Genomic DNA, 16207 nt, shown 5'->3' on the forward strand with positions numbered 1-16207 from the left:
CACGAGCAGAGTGGCACATATGTGTGCGCGCTTATGTAGCACGGATACATGGGGGCTAGGCACTCTTATGTGCGGGATGGGCCACTCCAAGGGATGGGCCACTGGCAAGTGCTCCACTTGAAGGCAGCTGCTCCTACGCTTTGTCGTTTGGCTAAATGTTTGCGTAGAGCTGCGGGATTGGGGGTGGCACTTGGGTGAACGGGGAATTCCCGGTCGAGAAGGGGCTCGCGAGGGGGGAGGGGATGCCCAAGAGGAGCTACATCAACTACCAGTTCTAACTACCAGATACATTGATTTCTATGCCCTGCATGGGGTTGAATCCGGCACAGAATGGTCTCTATGCGAAATGCACTGCGAGAAACAAGAAATTCTTGTCCCATTATTATGCGATGCGACTGACAAATGCACACTGCTTATAGGAATTTGCTTTAAAAATATATTTCCTTTTTTCTTTGACATTGTACGAATGGGTTACAATCGATTTGGTTACAAGTATTTAAATAATTAATTGAATTTTAGTTCCGGTTCCGCTGGAACCGGAATCATCCTAAGCTAGTAAACACTATTTCTTGCCGTAATTATTGGATTTTCGTCTATGTACAAATAACATTTTAAGATCCGCCCGCGAGCTGGTTAAGCAATTGATTTTCGCTTTAGAAGTTCCGAAATTTAAAAGCAATTTACAAAGATATTAACTCAGCTAGAAATTAGAAAAACACTTTGAAATAACACTTAATGTCTAGAATGAGTCGCCCTGAAACCGTTGATGGTCCGCTCAAGCGTACTACTCCTCTCCAGGTAGCCAAAGGTCACCAGCAGTGCTAGTGGTTCCTCAGTGCCTCGTTAATGACACGCAGAATTTCGATTTGCAGTTCGGTGAAAGCCACCGGCTCTAGCTGAGCATTGCGTATCTTCATGGACACTGCCTTAAAGAACGCTCCTATCTCATCGTCCTCTCCGGAGTTGTGGCCATTGCTGGTCGGGAACTCCATATGGCTGGGCTTGCTGGGCGTGATGGGCGCCGAGTGGTAGCGAGATGTGGAAGTGGAGCTGGGCGTAGTGGCAGCATTCAGGTACCTGGAAGTGGGTGGAGTCTGTATCTCCATCTTTTGATACTCGCCAGTTGATTGAAGCTGCTGATTTTCCAGGCTGGTGGCCCCGTCGCTGAGCTGCTCTTGCTTGGACATGGTGCTGCCAACGCTTGGAACAGCCATGTACACGGGTCCATCTTCGTGATCGTAGGTCATTACATGCTGATCCTGCTGCTGAGGAGGTTGCTCCGCCGTCGCTTCCATCTCCTCATCCTCATCGTCTTCCACATCATCGTCATGAGGTACGTCCCCGTTGATGTAATTCTCGATGTCCATGTCATCGTAGGTGGCCACACACAGTTCACTGGCCTGTTGTTGCTGCTGTTGCTGCTGCTGCTGCTGCTGCTGCTCATCCTGCTGTTGCTGCTGCTGCTCAGCCTTGTGTGGTCCCGTCAAATGAGGCAGGGTGGGCATGTTAAGCTGGGAACTCGACGAAGATGACTCTATGGTGCTCTGCTGCGTGGGCGGTGAGTGAGAGTGGGCCATCTGCTCCTCCAGTTCTCTCACCGGGTCATTTTTGGGTAGCAGCATACTGAGTTGCGGATCGCTTTCCCTGAAGGATAAAAACTTATCAGTATACTTTCTACTTCAAACAAGGCTGGGCTTATGATAAAAATGTTTGAAATCAGCCTTTCTTACAGCGTCTTCTGTTGTATGTACTTCTGAAGAAAGCTGAGCGAGTCATAGTGCTTCCAACGCGATGTGGCATCTATGTGCATCAGTGTCCTCAAGCGCTTGTGCTCGCGTGCGTATTGGTCCCTCAAAGCCTTCCACTTCAGTCGACACTGTTTCACTAAAATGGGTAATGTTTGGAAAATCATGTTTGGAAATCATGAGTTTATCAGCCACATACCCGACTTCTTAAGTTTTCTGGCGATCTCCTCCCACACCTCCATCTTGAGCTTGGCATTGCGATAGTTTTCGTTGCCGTAGTTGTAGATCATGTCCTCCTGCTGGATCAGCGCGATCAGTTCCTTTTCGAAGTAGCTCTCCATGTTGAGAAATGTGTGAATGGGGTCGTCGTCCTCCTCCTCGGCGTTCGTCGATTGATTGTGCGCTGCTGAAGTGGTGGATACAGTAGAAGTTATTGTTGCTGCTGAGCTCGACTGATTGACGGCATTGACGCAGTCGACTATTTGGTTGTAAAGAGTGTCCACCACCGTGCTTGTGTTGGCGGTTCCACACTGCACTATGATTGATGGAGTAGCACCGCCTCCCGCATCCGTCAGATAGTTCCAGTTGGATTCCGACTGCGAGTGCATTTGTTGTTGCTGCTGCTGCTGCTGCAACACGGCTCCAATATGGCTGGCCAAGAAAGTGGCCGCCGGCTTCTTATCGGCTGAACTAGCTGGGCTAAAACTACAGCTGTCGAGCAGCGTGGATGCACTGGCATCCTCAATTTTAATGCTGCCGGAGAGGTTGAGGTTCTGGCTGCTGCTGTTGCTGCTAAAGGAAGTAGTCATGGGCAACGTTAGGGGGGTCACCGTGCCCACGACGCCGTTCGCAGTCTGACCTGACTTCCCTCTGTAACTGAAGAATAATGGGTTTAGTTAAGTACGCACATATCAATCCAGTACAGATAACATTGTCTAGAAACCTGAAGCTCGGAACTAGTGAAACTCCCATATTTTGTATAGTAAGCAATGGAGCTTCCAGTTCTAGTTGCCTCACAGACTACTTACTTTCTTGCCAGCGCATATGGACGCAGGAAGTCCAGCTCCTTGAAATACTTCCACTTTACCGCCTTGGCGCAGGCCTTGGCGCGCTTCAACTCCCGGCAGTACTGATCCCTCATGGCCTTCCACTTGGACTTGCACTGGGCGTCTGTGCAAACGGGATTAAGTGGCGTTTTTTTGGAGGGGAAACTTAGGCGTCCACTCACCTGACCAACCCACATTGCTGCCAATCTCCAGCCATTTCTCGTCCTTGGTCTTGGTGCTGCGGTAGTTGGGGTGCTTGGGATTGTAGAGCGACTGCTCCTGGGAGACCAGCGAGATGAGGATCAGCTCCTTGGGAATGCTGACCACATTCTCACCCAGACTCGGGTCGATGCTGAGATTCACGTGCTGCTGCTGCGGCTGCTGGTGCTCCTGCAGCTGGTTGGCACATGGCAGCGTCTCCATGGCTCTCCCTACTTGGCGTCCATGCTGGCGATGTGTTAATATGGGCAATTGTTATAAATAAAAGCAGGGAAAACAAAAATGAGGTGACCAAACAGCTGATCCTGGAGAGTTGTGTAATTAGAGGGACCAGATGCGCCTCGGCCATACAAACACCTTTTTTACATTGAAGGCAGCACCTGATGGTCAGCGAGCTGGTCACCCTGAGCAGAGTAGTGTTGCAAAAGACGCAGTCTATTTTAATAGGTTGGCAGCCCGCACATATGTTTAATTTTGAAATTTGGCGCCAAAAATGTCTTCGTATATATTTGTATTTAACGGCTAATCCAATTAGCTAATTGCATTACCACTACGGAAAACAGAAAACATCATAACATTCAGGCGAAACAAATTGTTTAACACTCAGTTTATTGTGCGACGCGGTGCGGTTTAAAACTAGAAGCTTTCTTCTTGCAAATATTGCAGCCGTCCTTATATAATTAATGCTCAATAATGCCGAAAATTGATCCAGAAACACAAAAACTGTACGACGAAATCAATGGCATGATACAGAAGTTTAAGGTGAATAAAATGTATACTCAGCGACTAGTGGCGTAATCACATTTGAAAATGTCGCACAATTATTACGGCAATAACCTTCAAAACCTGCTTCCAATTTTACACAAATAAGGACGTATGAATGAATTAATTATTGTCACCGAAATAAAATAACAAAAATGTAAAAATTCTTAAATATTAAATTCGAAAAATAGGAATCCTCATACAAAAATGTTGTCTCTAAGCTTATTTTACCATACTCATTTATGCAGATTACAAAATATAAGTGTATATATATTTTAGAAATTATCTCGAAAAATGCTAATCTTGCCAGATATTTAAGCCCGAAATTGTATTAAGCAACTATTTTCCAACTTTGGCGACCCACTTGGTACATCTCAAACTTAAATTCTGGAAATTTTTGAATTAAATTCATTAAATTATGTCATTAAATACTAATGAACAGAAGAATACTTTGATGAACAGAAGCAATTTTACTTATTGCCTGTCTTCCCTTCGTTTAAAGTTGGAACTGATTGTCCACCAAAGTCTGGAGTCAATCATGAAAAAAACGTGTGATTCATAAATTAAAATGGAGTGCTCTGCTTTCAGGATGACCAAAAAAGCAAGGCTGACTGCACGTTGGCCGACAAATGCGGCGACATGGGCGACGTGACCAAGATTCGATTCTCATCCAAGAAGATTCTCAAGGGCCACATCAACAAGGTGAACTCGGTGCACTTTGCCGGGGACTCGCGGCACTGCGTCACGGGATCTCTGGATGGCAAGCTGATCATCTGGGACACCTGGACCGCCAATAAGGTGCAGATCATCCCCCTGAGATCCGCCTGGGTGATGACGGTGGCCTTCTCGCCGTCGGGCAACTTCGTGGCCTGCGGAGGAATGGACAACCAGTGCACCGTGTACGATGTGAACAACCGGGACGCCTCCGGTGTGGCCAAGATGGTCAAGGAGCTGATGGGCTACGAGGGATTCCTCAGCTCCTGCCGCTTCCTAGACGACGGCCACCTGATCACCGGCTCGGGAGATATGAAAATGTGGGCTATTTGCAATTGCTAACCTCTTCGCAGTAAACTCAATGTTTCTTATGACCAACAGCTGCCATTGGGATCTGGAGAAGGGCGTCAAGACAATGGACTTCAATGGACACGCTGGCGACATTGCTGGCCTCTCGCTTTCGCCCGACATGAAGACCTACATCACTGGCTCAGTGGACAAGACTGCCAAGTTGTGGGATGTGCGCGAGGAGGGCCACAAGCAGATGTTCTTCGGCCACGACATGGACGTGTCATCCGTCTGCGTGAGTATATAGTATGATATAGCATAATCAATTCCCATTTTGTATGTGCTCGATTCCAGTACCATCCCAGTGGCTTCGGATTCGCCTCCTGCTCGGAGGACCAGACGGCGCGCATGTACGACCTGCGGGCGGACCAGCAAATCGCCCAGTATGAGCCGCCCCAGAAGAACACTGGCTTCACGTCGTGCGGTGGGTTCCGTTCTCCATCTTAGTGGAACACGGTCGCCTTGACTTTTGACGGGCTTTAATCTGATTTTGTGTCCCCTCCATCTCTACAGCTCTATCGACCAGCGGGCGCTACCTCATGTGCGGCGGCATTGAGGGCAACGTGCACTCGTGGGACACGATGAAGCAGCGGCACACGGGTGGGTATTGGGTGTCCATTGCACTTGGGGGATTCGTTGATACGGGTGGTGAACGGGAGGGGCTGGGGGAGCAGCTAATGCTCAGGCTGGCACTTGACTTACATCGATTTGCTGACCTTCTTCTCCACCTTCCACTTTGCACTCCTCCACAGGTACACTCTCTGGTCACGAGAACCGCATCACTTGCATCAGCCTGTGCCCCAATGGCATGTGCCTGGCGTCCACCAGTTGGGATCAGCAGGTGCGTCTGTGGCTCTAATCGGATCTGATCTGGCTGCAGACTCGTCCAAAAGCGAAGGCAACGTTTATGCGCGCGATTTGTTTGCGAATAACGTATACGCAATATGCATGGTTCGCCTGCTTGTTGCAAGGAAGTTTCTCAGAGCGGACTTCAATATTATTACAGAATTTAGTTCGATTTTTTTGGTTTAATCTATAGCTTGCCCTTAAAATGCCTATTCGCAAGCAAGACGTGCGTATGAATATATTTATAACAATTAAATACTTGATTACCTAGAGAAAGTAGCCTACAAAAATGAGCAAGTGCCAATTGGATGCGCGATAATAAAATGTGTGACGTAGTACAACCAAGCACCATGATTTATCATTATCATTGAAACTGCATTCGAAGTTCATTTTTTTTATATATTTTTTATATTTTTCTTATAAAAAATACTTATACAATTACGAAGATATTTTTGCTGCTGCGATTTTTGGCGCTTGGTTTTGTTTGTTTGTGGAAATTGTCTTTGAGCTGGTCAAAGAGGCAGCTAGGTAAATTAAAACAAATCACTTTTGAAATCAACAGAGAGATAAAGCACAGAGGTGAAAGATACAGATACAGAATAAGATAGAAGATACAGATGAGATAGAAGATACAGATAAGATAGAAGATAGGAGAGCAGAGCTGTCAGAGGGAAAGTGAAATTCACATAAATAACGGAGAGGAAGTGGGCTAGGATCACACAAGAAGCAGGATGCAACGATTTGAGTATTCTGTAGATGGATCAGCATAGATGAGCTGGTACAGCTTGTTTAGTTTATCAGACTCTCGGTGGAACTACTGTGAGTTGTTCTCCTGTTTGGGAAGGTGGAAGCACAGAGACAGCGACGACGGTCTTAGACGGAGAAGCCATCGCCGGTGGGATCCAGGATCCAGGGGTAGTTGTTGGGGCACTCCATGCAGGTGAAGAGGCGCAGCGTCTCGCCGGGCAGCTCCCTGGTGGTCAGGGGACACGCGTTCGGCAGGGAGCAGTAGGGCTGGCCCTTGACGTCGCACTTCTCCTTCCACTCCTGGAAGTCGCGCAGCGAGTTCAGCTCGGTGGGGTTCTGCATCCACTGGATCACCTGCAGGTTGGTCACAAAGAACACGTCGTTGCGGCCGAGCATCTCCTCGATGAACTTGATGAGCTCGTCGCGGTACTCCTTCTTCGACTTGAGCCACGAGGCGTGGAAGTGGAGTCCAAGTGGAGCACGGTTGCTGTTGTAGTGGCGGTTGAAGTTGTGGCGCAGCAGGCGGGCGAACTGGTCGCCGCTGGCCACGTTGGAGCACGAGTCCACCATGTGGCAACCGGGCAGGGACTCGTCGAAGGTGGGGTCGTCACGACGATCCAGCTCGTTCATCACCATCTCCCACACGGGGTGGCTCCTCGATGGGCAGTTGTGGGCGTTGCCGTTGCACTTGTGCGGCATGCGGAAGTACAGGGTGTATGGCCAGATGGGCACGCGGCCCAGGGAGGCGGTGATGGAGGCGTCGTACACGAAGAACTGGTCGGCCATCATCTCGAACTGCTTGTTGCCGCCCACGCGGAGGTAGGGCGCCCGCATGCCGATGATGGAGCCGTCGGTGATGTTGGCGAAGCGCTCCACGATCAGTCGGGAGCCGGCCATCTCGGCCAGCCAGTCGTCGTAGCTGCCGCCCGTCCAGTAGTTGGGGTCATCCTTGTGCGTCAGCGAGAACACGGAGATCTCGTGGCCGCGACGGTGGAGGTCCTGCACCGCCGAGTAGTTGGTGTACTTGTGGGACACGAAGAAGGTGCCCTTGATGGAGCAGCCGTTGGGGTTCTGGCGCTGTCCGTTGAAGATGTCCTCGTACAGGTCGATGTTGTCCACGTTGACGGCGCCGTTGAAGGTGATCGTAATCATCTGGGGCACCTGCTGCGGCTCAATGCCGCCGGGGATGCGGGTTCCGTCCGCCGAGCAGAAGCAGTCGGGCAGGGCGCACTGCGTCGGATCGCATTCGGGCGCGCGGTTGGGATCCTCATCGACAGCTGGAAATGGGAGATGGGAGATGGGGGTATTGGGCATTAAAGCCTGAATCGCACTGGGGAATTACTGCACCACGGGTGCTGGGATCCACTTACAGCAGGCGTTCTCATCGGACTCGTCCTTGCAGTCGGACTTGCCGTTGCAGAAGAGCTCCTTGTCCAGGCACTCGCCGTCGCCGCAGGACAGCTTGCCCTCCGGGCAGATGGGCTCGTCCGTCTTCAGGATGGGCTTGGCCTTGCGGGGCTCTGTGGAATGGACACTCAGTTACTGGGGCGCTACTTTTGGCACTTTGGCACTTTTTGAACTTTTGGGCGGTTGGTGGAGGCGTGTTAGTGACAACAAAGGTCTAAATTTTGAAATGAGAAGTATTTACGTGAGTGTGATGGGGTTTAGTACGGTGGCGGTTAGTTTCGAGCTGGGTTAGGGCTTGTTTCGTTCGTGGATCTACCAAAGTTCCGGAAGTCTAACATTGCTGGCTACATGTAAATTGGCTTATGTTGGTTTGTTTATTTGCTGGCTTGGTTGTTTGTTTGAAGTTTGAAGTTGGAAGTTTGGCTGGACTGGTTGGTCTGGCTAGTTGGTCGTCACACTTACTCTCTTTCTCGTCGCAATTGGTCACCTTGGCCTTCCAGTCGCAGGTCTGCTTGATCACATCGAAGGCCAGACCCGAAGGACACTGAATTTCTTTCAAACCCGACTTGGTACATCTACAAAATAAAGTTCATGTTCTGATTTCGTATTGGCGTTGCTAGCTAGAGAACTTTGGCACCGATTCGGAGGTGGATTCAGGTGTTTATGCAATGACTCGATCGATTCGGGGATCGATTCCCGGTTTTAGTGACACACACAGAGAGATAGAGACAGACACACACAGGGGTGAGAGACAGATAGACAGCGAGACACAGCGATAGAGGAGGGTGGTTGATAGTGGGCGGGGGATCTGGGCTCTCGGGAAGTATCTTGAGCTTTAGACATCCGCAGCGGATTGGGTGATCTGGGTGGTCTGGGTGATCTGGTTGATCTGGTTGATCGGTTTGATCTGGGTGGCGTCACTTACTCTCGAGCACATCGCAGGACTTCACATTCGACTTCCAATCGCAAAGTTGGCGCAGAACATCGAATGCCAGGCCGCCGGCACAGCGAATCGGCGCCAAACGCCAAGTGCCATCTTCGCCGGCACTGTCGCACCTTCGGTGGCGATACAAGAAGTGGCAAGAATTGGTTGTAGGAGTAGTGCTTGGTCAGGGCATCGGCCATCAGCCTGCTCAGCTGAGCGATCGGACAAACCAAGGCCACATGAGGCCGCAATTGGACTTACCTGTACACCTCGCGGCAGTCGCCGTCGGTCTCCAGGCGGAAGTACTCATCCGCTGGACGGTCGGCGCACACCTCCTCCACATCAACGCCCTCCAGCTTGTCCTGGCCATGTGCTGTTGGGATGGGAAAGATCGGGAAAGGTCGGCATGTGAGTACAGAGATCGTTGGCGGCCACTTGGGTTACTTGACTACATTGATTAAGTGCATTTCTTTAGTTTCTAGCCACACCAACGTGTTGCTAGTGTCTGGACTTTAGTGCTTCTGAAATATCTTAGTGCCTTAGGGGGCAAGGTGTTTTAAGGCAAAATGTATCTACTTCGATGGGAATAAACAGGAATTGGATGTTTGATCGGAGCAATGTTCAAGTTGGCGCTTTCTGATAGAACTTCATTTGGATTTTTCTAGAACATTCCCCACATTTTGAACCATCAACTTGGTAGACCAGTGTACTTGGTCTCCGGAAGTCAATACCAAAGTTTGCGAAAAAGTAAATAATGCAGTATTCAATTTATAACACTCGGTGCCTCCATTCTCATAGTTACGTTTTCTTTGGTATCTCCTGGAAGGGTCCTGATCTATGGCGGGTTCAAATGAATTTTTTACATACAAGCCATCTGGTTGAATAAAAATGTTTACATATTATCGTGCCAAGAAATATATTGGTTAATTACGGCGAGCACTGCTTAAGACAATCTATTTTATTTTTGTTTTGAATTAGAAAGGAATAGAATAGGGGACATATAGTCCTAGGAAAGTCAAGAAGAAGGCGAAATATTTTCTAGAGGAATTGCTATGAGTTTTATAAGAATTAAGAAAAGGTTTGGTGTTTGAAGCAGAAGAGAAAGCACTAGAGACACTTCATTTAATATAAGTACTCGTTAACCTATTTAAGCTTAATAAAAATAGTGTTGAATAAGTATATAAAATAGTACGTAACAGTGTTGCAAATCAATCTAGTTCTTTCCCAAGTCCGCTTGATAATAATTTGCCGACATTCTAATTGTTGCATTGGTACACTTCTCATTGGCAACTTTATCTTGACGGGTGCCATTAATCACAGCCGTTCTATCAGTTAATCGGCGTCTTTAACCAGTATAATTGGCCGCACCTCATGGGTTAACGGTTAGCTTACTCCCAACACGAACGACTTTCAACCGGTTTTTGGCCATTAGTGTGTGGAAATACGAGTACCACTTCTAGCCGACCAAAACAACTCTCAGTTTTGTTCATTACAGCTTGTCTCCGTCTCCATCTCGTTTCGGCTGAAATCGAAAGGGTAAACGAAAGCGGCATATCCCATTTATGGGCACAGGTCCACATTTCTGGGATGATCTGGGGAATGCTGGCGGATTGTATCACGGATCGCATACGAATGCGGTATCTTATGGTACCGCTTGGTCATGTAAGGTGTCTTTTCAAACGGGTTGAGTGTTGGCCAATGCTGTTGTTGTTGATTTTGTGGTTATTGGAAACCCGTTTTCGGTTTAACATTAAAATGATATTGCATAAACAACGCTGGCGAGTCCAAAAATACATACATATACCAGTATACAAGTATATTGAAACGGAACCGATGGCAGTCGTCTGGTTTTGTTCGTTTTCCAATGCTAATTTCGGTTTTATGGCCAACCGGAGTTTCGTCCTCTTGCCACAGTTTTTTTTATTTTTTTACTGTGGTTCGTCTTTTCCTCTTTTTCCGACCACTCTTACATCACCGAGTGAAGGATAAGTTTGATCGATTGCATGCCGCTAATGACTTCGATCAATTGTGATGTCTTTTGAGCCCACATCACCGCACTTTTTCAAGTTTATTCGCCTTGGTCAACGATCGAGGTTTCTTTCTGCCAGCATTGTACGAGTATGTTTTCTTCGGCAACCTTGCGAAAAGTGGCAAAGTTTCCACCGCCAGAGGTCAACAGCTTAAGTCTAGGCACTACTAATGGGTACGTACTAGGGTAATCGATTGGAGTACTCACCAACAGCCAGGCAGAGGCACACAACGCTCAAAATTGGCCACCAACGCGCCATGATAGGTTCCAGAGCTCTCTGCGGGCGAAATTCGTAGAAGGGTTAGCAACACTAGTTAGCAACACAATTAGCGATTACAAATAGCGATGGGCACAAGTACGAGGTATCATATAGTGCATAGTGAATAGTGAAACTTTGGAAAACTCAACTGACTTTTGCCCAGACTCTGAGTGGGAATGCTTGGATCGAATGGAAGTGGAGTGAACGGAGGCACTCTTCCAATACACAGCCACGCTTACACTAGGTGTTGGCCACCAGCAACGAGTTCTATTTATCAAGCCGAGGTGTCTTGGCGTCCATGGTGGAAAGCGGGCAACTCACCCTCGGGCCAACTCACCACGGCCGCTGCGCCGGCGCAAGAGCTTTCGAGGGGAGACTTGTGGATCCCATTCCGAAATGCCAAGGTACGCGGGCGTCTCTCCGGTTCTTCGGTTTCTTCTGTGAAGAAAGGTTAATTAGCATTTATAGGCGCAGGTGGGAGCGGAATCGGTCCGTATTTTACGAGCGATTGTGCGGGGGATTTGATTTTTTTCGATCAGACGACTGCGCCCCATGGGCTTGTTTACTCCGCCAGTTAGTCATCCGCTTAGACATAAATCAAACCAGCGGGCCCATCAATCTTTTCTGCCACTGACCCTGAATTTGCCAGTCTTCTGTTCGAGCATCTGCAATCTTTGGATTCTATCAAAAGCATAAACTATTCTCGAAAATCTCGATTTCGTAACTGTTTCTTATTTCTTTCTTTTCTTTCTAAACCGTTTTCTACAGCACGTTTACTGCCCGGTTGATTGTTATTTTCACCCAAACGAGCCGAGAATCCCAATGGGCCGGAGCTTCGAGCTTCGGGTCACCTGGTGCATACCAAACAGGGGGTGCGGTTGCCTCTGGAAGCTTCCCAGTGCCTGTGCAGCGATTATTGGTATGCCAATCGCAGCTGCCGCATGAAATTCTTGTTAACGTGGCTAAGACGCCAAAGGTTATTAAACCTCCGCCGACTCGAGCGGTCGAGTGCTCGACGGTTCCAGAGAAGAGGGCTTATTGCGAGTGTCGCTGAGTCACAGGGATTAAGCTGAATGCACGCCCTGCCGAAGATCTTGAGTTGCCTAATTATGCCAGGCCGAGTGGATGCCGTTGTTAACTGTTTTGTTATCCCTTCTTTATTTATTTTCATTTTCGTGTTTGCTTTTGTTTTCTGCACTCCCCAGTCGCTGTTATGTAAAGCAGATGGAGGAGCTGCAGGCGCTTAAGGGCCACATACCAGCCAACCTAGCAGCTGAACCACTGCTGCCTGTTATTCAATAAGCCATCCACAGTGGCTGCCAAAACCCGTAAGAGCGGCAAAAATACGAAAACCAAAGCAGCAACAAAACGGAGCATGTTTGCGGATATGAAATTGTTGGGGACAAGTTGCGGACTCTGCGGCGGACGTTGGGTATGCACAAATCTGCGATCACTTTGTAACGGAATCGAACAAACGGAAAGGCAAATGTGGGCTTACAAAATGGAATGTTGCTTTTTACAACAGTTTAAAGCATCTGAACTCGAAGTATGCAGTAAACTATTAATCTTCTTTTGAGATGCTCAACTCCTTGAATCCCCAACACTCCAAAGATTTTGCTTGAAATGTGTTAAGTTCCATGCTAGAACCAAATGCGCTTGGCTGGAAAAGGGGATATATATTATTCTAACAACTAACAAAGAGCTCAAAATAAGTTTCAACAACTTGCAAATGTTATTGGCAGCCTTCACACGACATTTTCCAAGAGCCATCGATCATGAGTATCATAGCTGGCACGTCAAGTATTTCTGCGATATTACCACTTTTGCTTTTTTCTCGAGTTCTCGAGTCTGCCTCACTGGACCACAGATCAGCGGAGCGACAGAATGGCCAGCGGGCAGATAGAAACCGCAGAGCAATGTCAATTAGGTTTTATTCGTGTCCGATCTGGAGGAATCGACTGGTGGCGTGCTAATGCAATTTATTCGAGTATTTCCAGCACATTGCATAGTTATTTCCTGAACTTGAAAACGAGTTCTGTCACTTCGCTAAAGAGCACTCTGTACATAAGTCAACTGAGCATGCAGAAAGGCCAACATGGCGTATGCGTGTTTTCTGGTTTCTTTTTAACTATTTTTTTTTGTTTCTGCAGCGGGAGTGCCAGTGTGCAGTGGAAAATTCTCGGAATCGCCGCAGATCACAATTGTATATTTTTAATTGCGATTGGCCAATTTGGGTGCAACTCTCCGGCTGCCGGCGGAGTGAAGGTTGCCAATTGGCACGAAGATGCCGCAAAAAGCGGTTCACCTTCTTCGGCGCGAAATGCGGATTGCAGCATTTCTTAGTTACAATTAATTGCAGAGCCGCGCTGGTGATGCGGTGATATAATCCCTCAACTGGTGAAGCATCTCACCGAAAGCCACCAAAAAGCACTGATTATTATTATTACTCCGCTTCTTGCCGTTTAATCAACTGTTAAAACTGGTTTTTCAATTAGAGTGAAAATGTTGATGATACGATGGCACCCCAAGCCGATGAGCAGATGACCAGATGAGCAGATGAAGAGTGAAAATCGGTTTATTTTATCATCTTATTTTTTTCCACGGGCTTACGGATTTACATAATTTAGTTGCCCTCGATTTTTCGATTGCTTTTAGTTGCTTGCGACTGTTATTCTCTTATTGCCATTGATTTGATTTAAATTTGAAAGCGTCTTAGCCTTTTTCGCAGCTGGAAAGGTCGTCGCTTCGAGATTGGAGATTGGAGATCGGAGTGAGTGACACACTTTGGCTAAAAAGAGCCAACAGCCAACGGGCCCAGTTAGCTACGCCCATGGGCTTTTCCATAGTCCTTCGACAGCTCACACGAATTATTTTGCATACGAAATGGATTCGGTGGACCCATTTGTCTCCGCTATTGATTCTCATAAATATGAAGATGATCAGCTTTGGCGTTGGTGATTCTAAGCAACTGCATAATTTATTTAAATCCGTGGTTCCACATAAATAAAGAGGCGCTGGATTCAGTTTTCGTTCAAGTCTACCAGTCACCAGAGATTTTCAATGATTCAAGATACATTTAGTATTTGGGTGGCTTTAGTTTAGCATAGAGCGATTGAGCACCCAAATACCTGACTAACTTCTAGAGCAAATCAAAAAGAGCATTCCTTCTGAAAAGATTAAAATACTGTCACTTTCGATGATTTACATCTCTTTATAATGGTAAGGATATTTTTGAGCATACTTTTATGTACTACAGAGTGTATATTGATCAAATGGCTCTAATGATATCTTGAATTAAATATAAAAGAAAGGCAACAGCTTCTGAGTTTATGAATATTTATATTACATTTCTGTCAGTTGACAGAATGTACTTTCTTTTCGCCTTTGGTCTAGACAACATATGGGTATCCAATTTCAATAAATATTTTAATTTGGCCTACCTTTTCCAAGCGAAAAGAAGCAGTTCTGGGAAAGCAGAATATCAAAAACCAATCAAGGCAGAGAAATATGGTTTTTGGAGGGAAAAGAGAAATTGGTTTCTTTGTAAAAAGCTGGCATAGCGGAATCGTTAATGAAGGAAATGGTGGCCAAGGCAATAAACCGAAGTCGAAGTGGAAGTGGAAGATGAGCCTGTAAACTGTGAAAGAAATGCATAACCATAAAAAACGAAGACACGAGCTGCGTTGCATAACTCCACTCCGCCCTTGCCCCTCCGAATCGCCGGATCTCCTTTCCGCCGGACTCGCATGTAGATACATACGAGTATATGTATCTTCAGCTTCGATCCGCGGGGAGCGTTTAATTTATGGCAGCCAAGAGCATCGAAGGCCTGCAGCAAACAACGGACTTTCTTTTTAGTTCGTCTTCGTCTTCAATCGCCGGTCTTCAGCATATCGAAAACGAACTGTTTGCCTTTGACTTTCAGTTTCAGTTTCAATTTCCATTTCCATTTTCCATTCGAAAACTCATCAGCTGCGATCCGCACTTAAATTGCCCTCCTCATCATTATGCAATTATTGTGTGTTTGAACTTTTCGCGAACCGCTTCTACTGATCACCTGCCAACTTATCACTCACCTGGAAGCTGATGGCTTCACCTTGCCGCACCATTGACGTCACCGAATGACCAGTGCTCAGCCTCCTACGCGGTCCAATGAATCAAAAGAGGGCCCAGAACAAGGAAGCAAATTCGAGAATTAAGTATACGACTAGTTGGGCGTCAAGTTGGCGCACAGTGGAACGAATCGCTGGCAAAGTTGAGGAATCGAATGCAAATGGGGGAGCCGCTGAATAGAGACTAAACGAAATCAGTGGCCAATAAATTCCAGCTGCAAATTTAAATCAAAGCATTAGGAATATTCTGTTTTAGGGTATACTTGTACATATGTCAACGGTTTAAAATAAATTATAGCTTCGTTTCTACGCCGAATGAAACCGGTTACTCCAGCAGGCACGTTACTCTATATTTATGAATTTGAGCTGCCTACAAACAGGATTAGCTAATGAGTTTCGGCTATGCATACTTTTAAATTGATAAATTTTAAATGAGTTATTAAGCGACGAGAAAGCAAGAAAGCAAGAAAGCTCGCCAGGGGCTATAAAAAGGTTATGAGCGAAAAACAAACATGAGCATTCAAAACTGATGACAGTTATAAGCGGTCTGACAATTATTTACTTATCTTAAAATGTCGATTCAGCAATTTACCATATGAAATATAATTAATTTTGAAAGCATCCTTTTCCATTCCCATTTCCAGGCTGCTTTGACCCACTGTGCGGCGCTCGCTTGCAATTTATGCAAATCGCCCACTTTGCAACTAGTTCACTTACCTCGGCGCGAAAAAGTAAAAGTTTGCTCGGGTTACAATCTTACACACCTGAGCGCAGGGAACCCGTTTTTTGGGCCACTTTTGAGCCACTTTTGAGCCGCGGAGAGCCGCTTACCTTGATGGGTGATAAAACTTATTTATGCGTCGCATTCGCACCGCGAGATACACACAACGAATCCGTATTTATTCATTTGCCCGCAAAGTGTGTATTCATATGCCTGGTATTTCCAGCCGAAAATTTGCAATGCTTAAGATTAATTAGCAGCTCTTCGATGTGCTTTGCATTGCGCAAAGAGACCCAGTCAAGTCGAACCAAATCGACTCCGACCCGG

The 16207-nt window shown here is 46.9% G+C and overlaps 3 protein-coding genes across 4 annotated transcripts; 1 reads left to right on the top strand and 2 right to left on the bottom strand.

The window, feature by feature from the left end:
* Positions 1-416: 416 nt before the first annotated feature.
* Positions 417-3374, bottom strand: LOC6545405 (epidermal growth factor receptor substrate 15 homolog). The gene is made up of 5 exons (XM_001973338.3): positions 2974-3374; positions 2774-2915; positions 1945-2621; positions 1731-1884; positions 417-1644 (listed from the first exon to the last, which is right to left on the bottom strand). The coding sequence occupies exons 1-5, from the start codon at positions 3212-3214 to the stop codon at positions 822-824; spliced, it is 2037 nt and encodes a 678-aa protein (XP_001973374.1). The 5' UTR covers positions 3215-3374; the 3' UTR covers positions 417-821.
* Positions 3375-3598: 224 nt separating this feature from the next.
* Positions 3599-6026, top strand: LOC6545406 (guanine nucleotide-binding protein subunit beta-2). The gene is made up of 6 exons (XM_001973339.3): positions 3599-3772; positions 4361-4806; positions 4868-5069; positions 5129-5258; positions 5348-5434; positions 5587-6026. Exons 1-6 carry the CDS (start codon positions 3704-3706, stop codon positions 5691-5693), a joined length of 1041 nt encoding a protein of 346 aa, XP_001973375.1. The 5' UTR covers positions 3599-3703; the 3' UTR covers positions 5694-6026.
* A 39-nt stretch (positions 6027-6065) lies between these two features.
* On the bottom strand, positions 6066-11311 carry LOC6545407. 2 transcript variants are annotated; one of them, XM_015157485.2, is made up of 6 exons: positions 11201-11311; positions 10996-11065; positions 9021-9132; positions 8297-8409; positions 7798-7947; positions 6066-7704 (listed from the first exon to the last, which is right to left on the bottom strand). In XM_015157485.2, the coding sequence occupies exons 2-6, from the start codon at positions 11045-11047 to the stop codon at positions 6554-6556; spliced, it is 1578 nt and encodes a 525-aa protein (XP_015012971.1). In that variant the 5' UTR covers positions 11048-11065; positions 11201-11311; the 3' UTR covers positions 6066-6553. The 2 variants fall into 2 exon arrangements, with proteins under 2 accessions (XP_015012971.1, XP_001973376.2); XM_001973340.3 differs by lacking the exon at positions 8297-8409 and adding an exon at positions 8760-8890 and having other exon boundaries at positions 11201-11286.
* Between the last annotated feature and the right edge of the window lie 4896 nt (positions 11312-16207).

The sequence above is a fragment of the Drosophila erecta genome, unplaced genomic scaffold (assembly GCF_003286155.1).
Source record: "Drosophila erecta strain 14021-0224.00,06,07 unplaced genomic scaffold, DereRS2 tig00000021-arrow-pilon, whole genome shotgun sequence".
NCBI lineage: Eukaryota > Metazoa > Arthropoda > Insecta > Diptera > Drosophilidae > Drosophila > Drosophila erecta.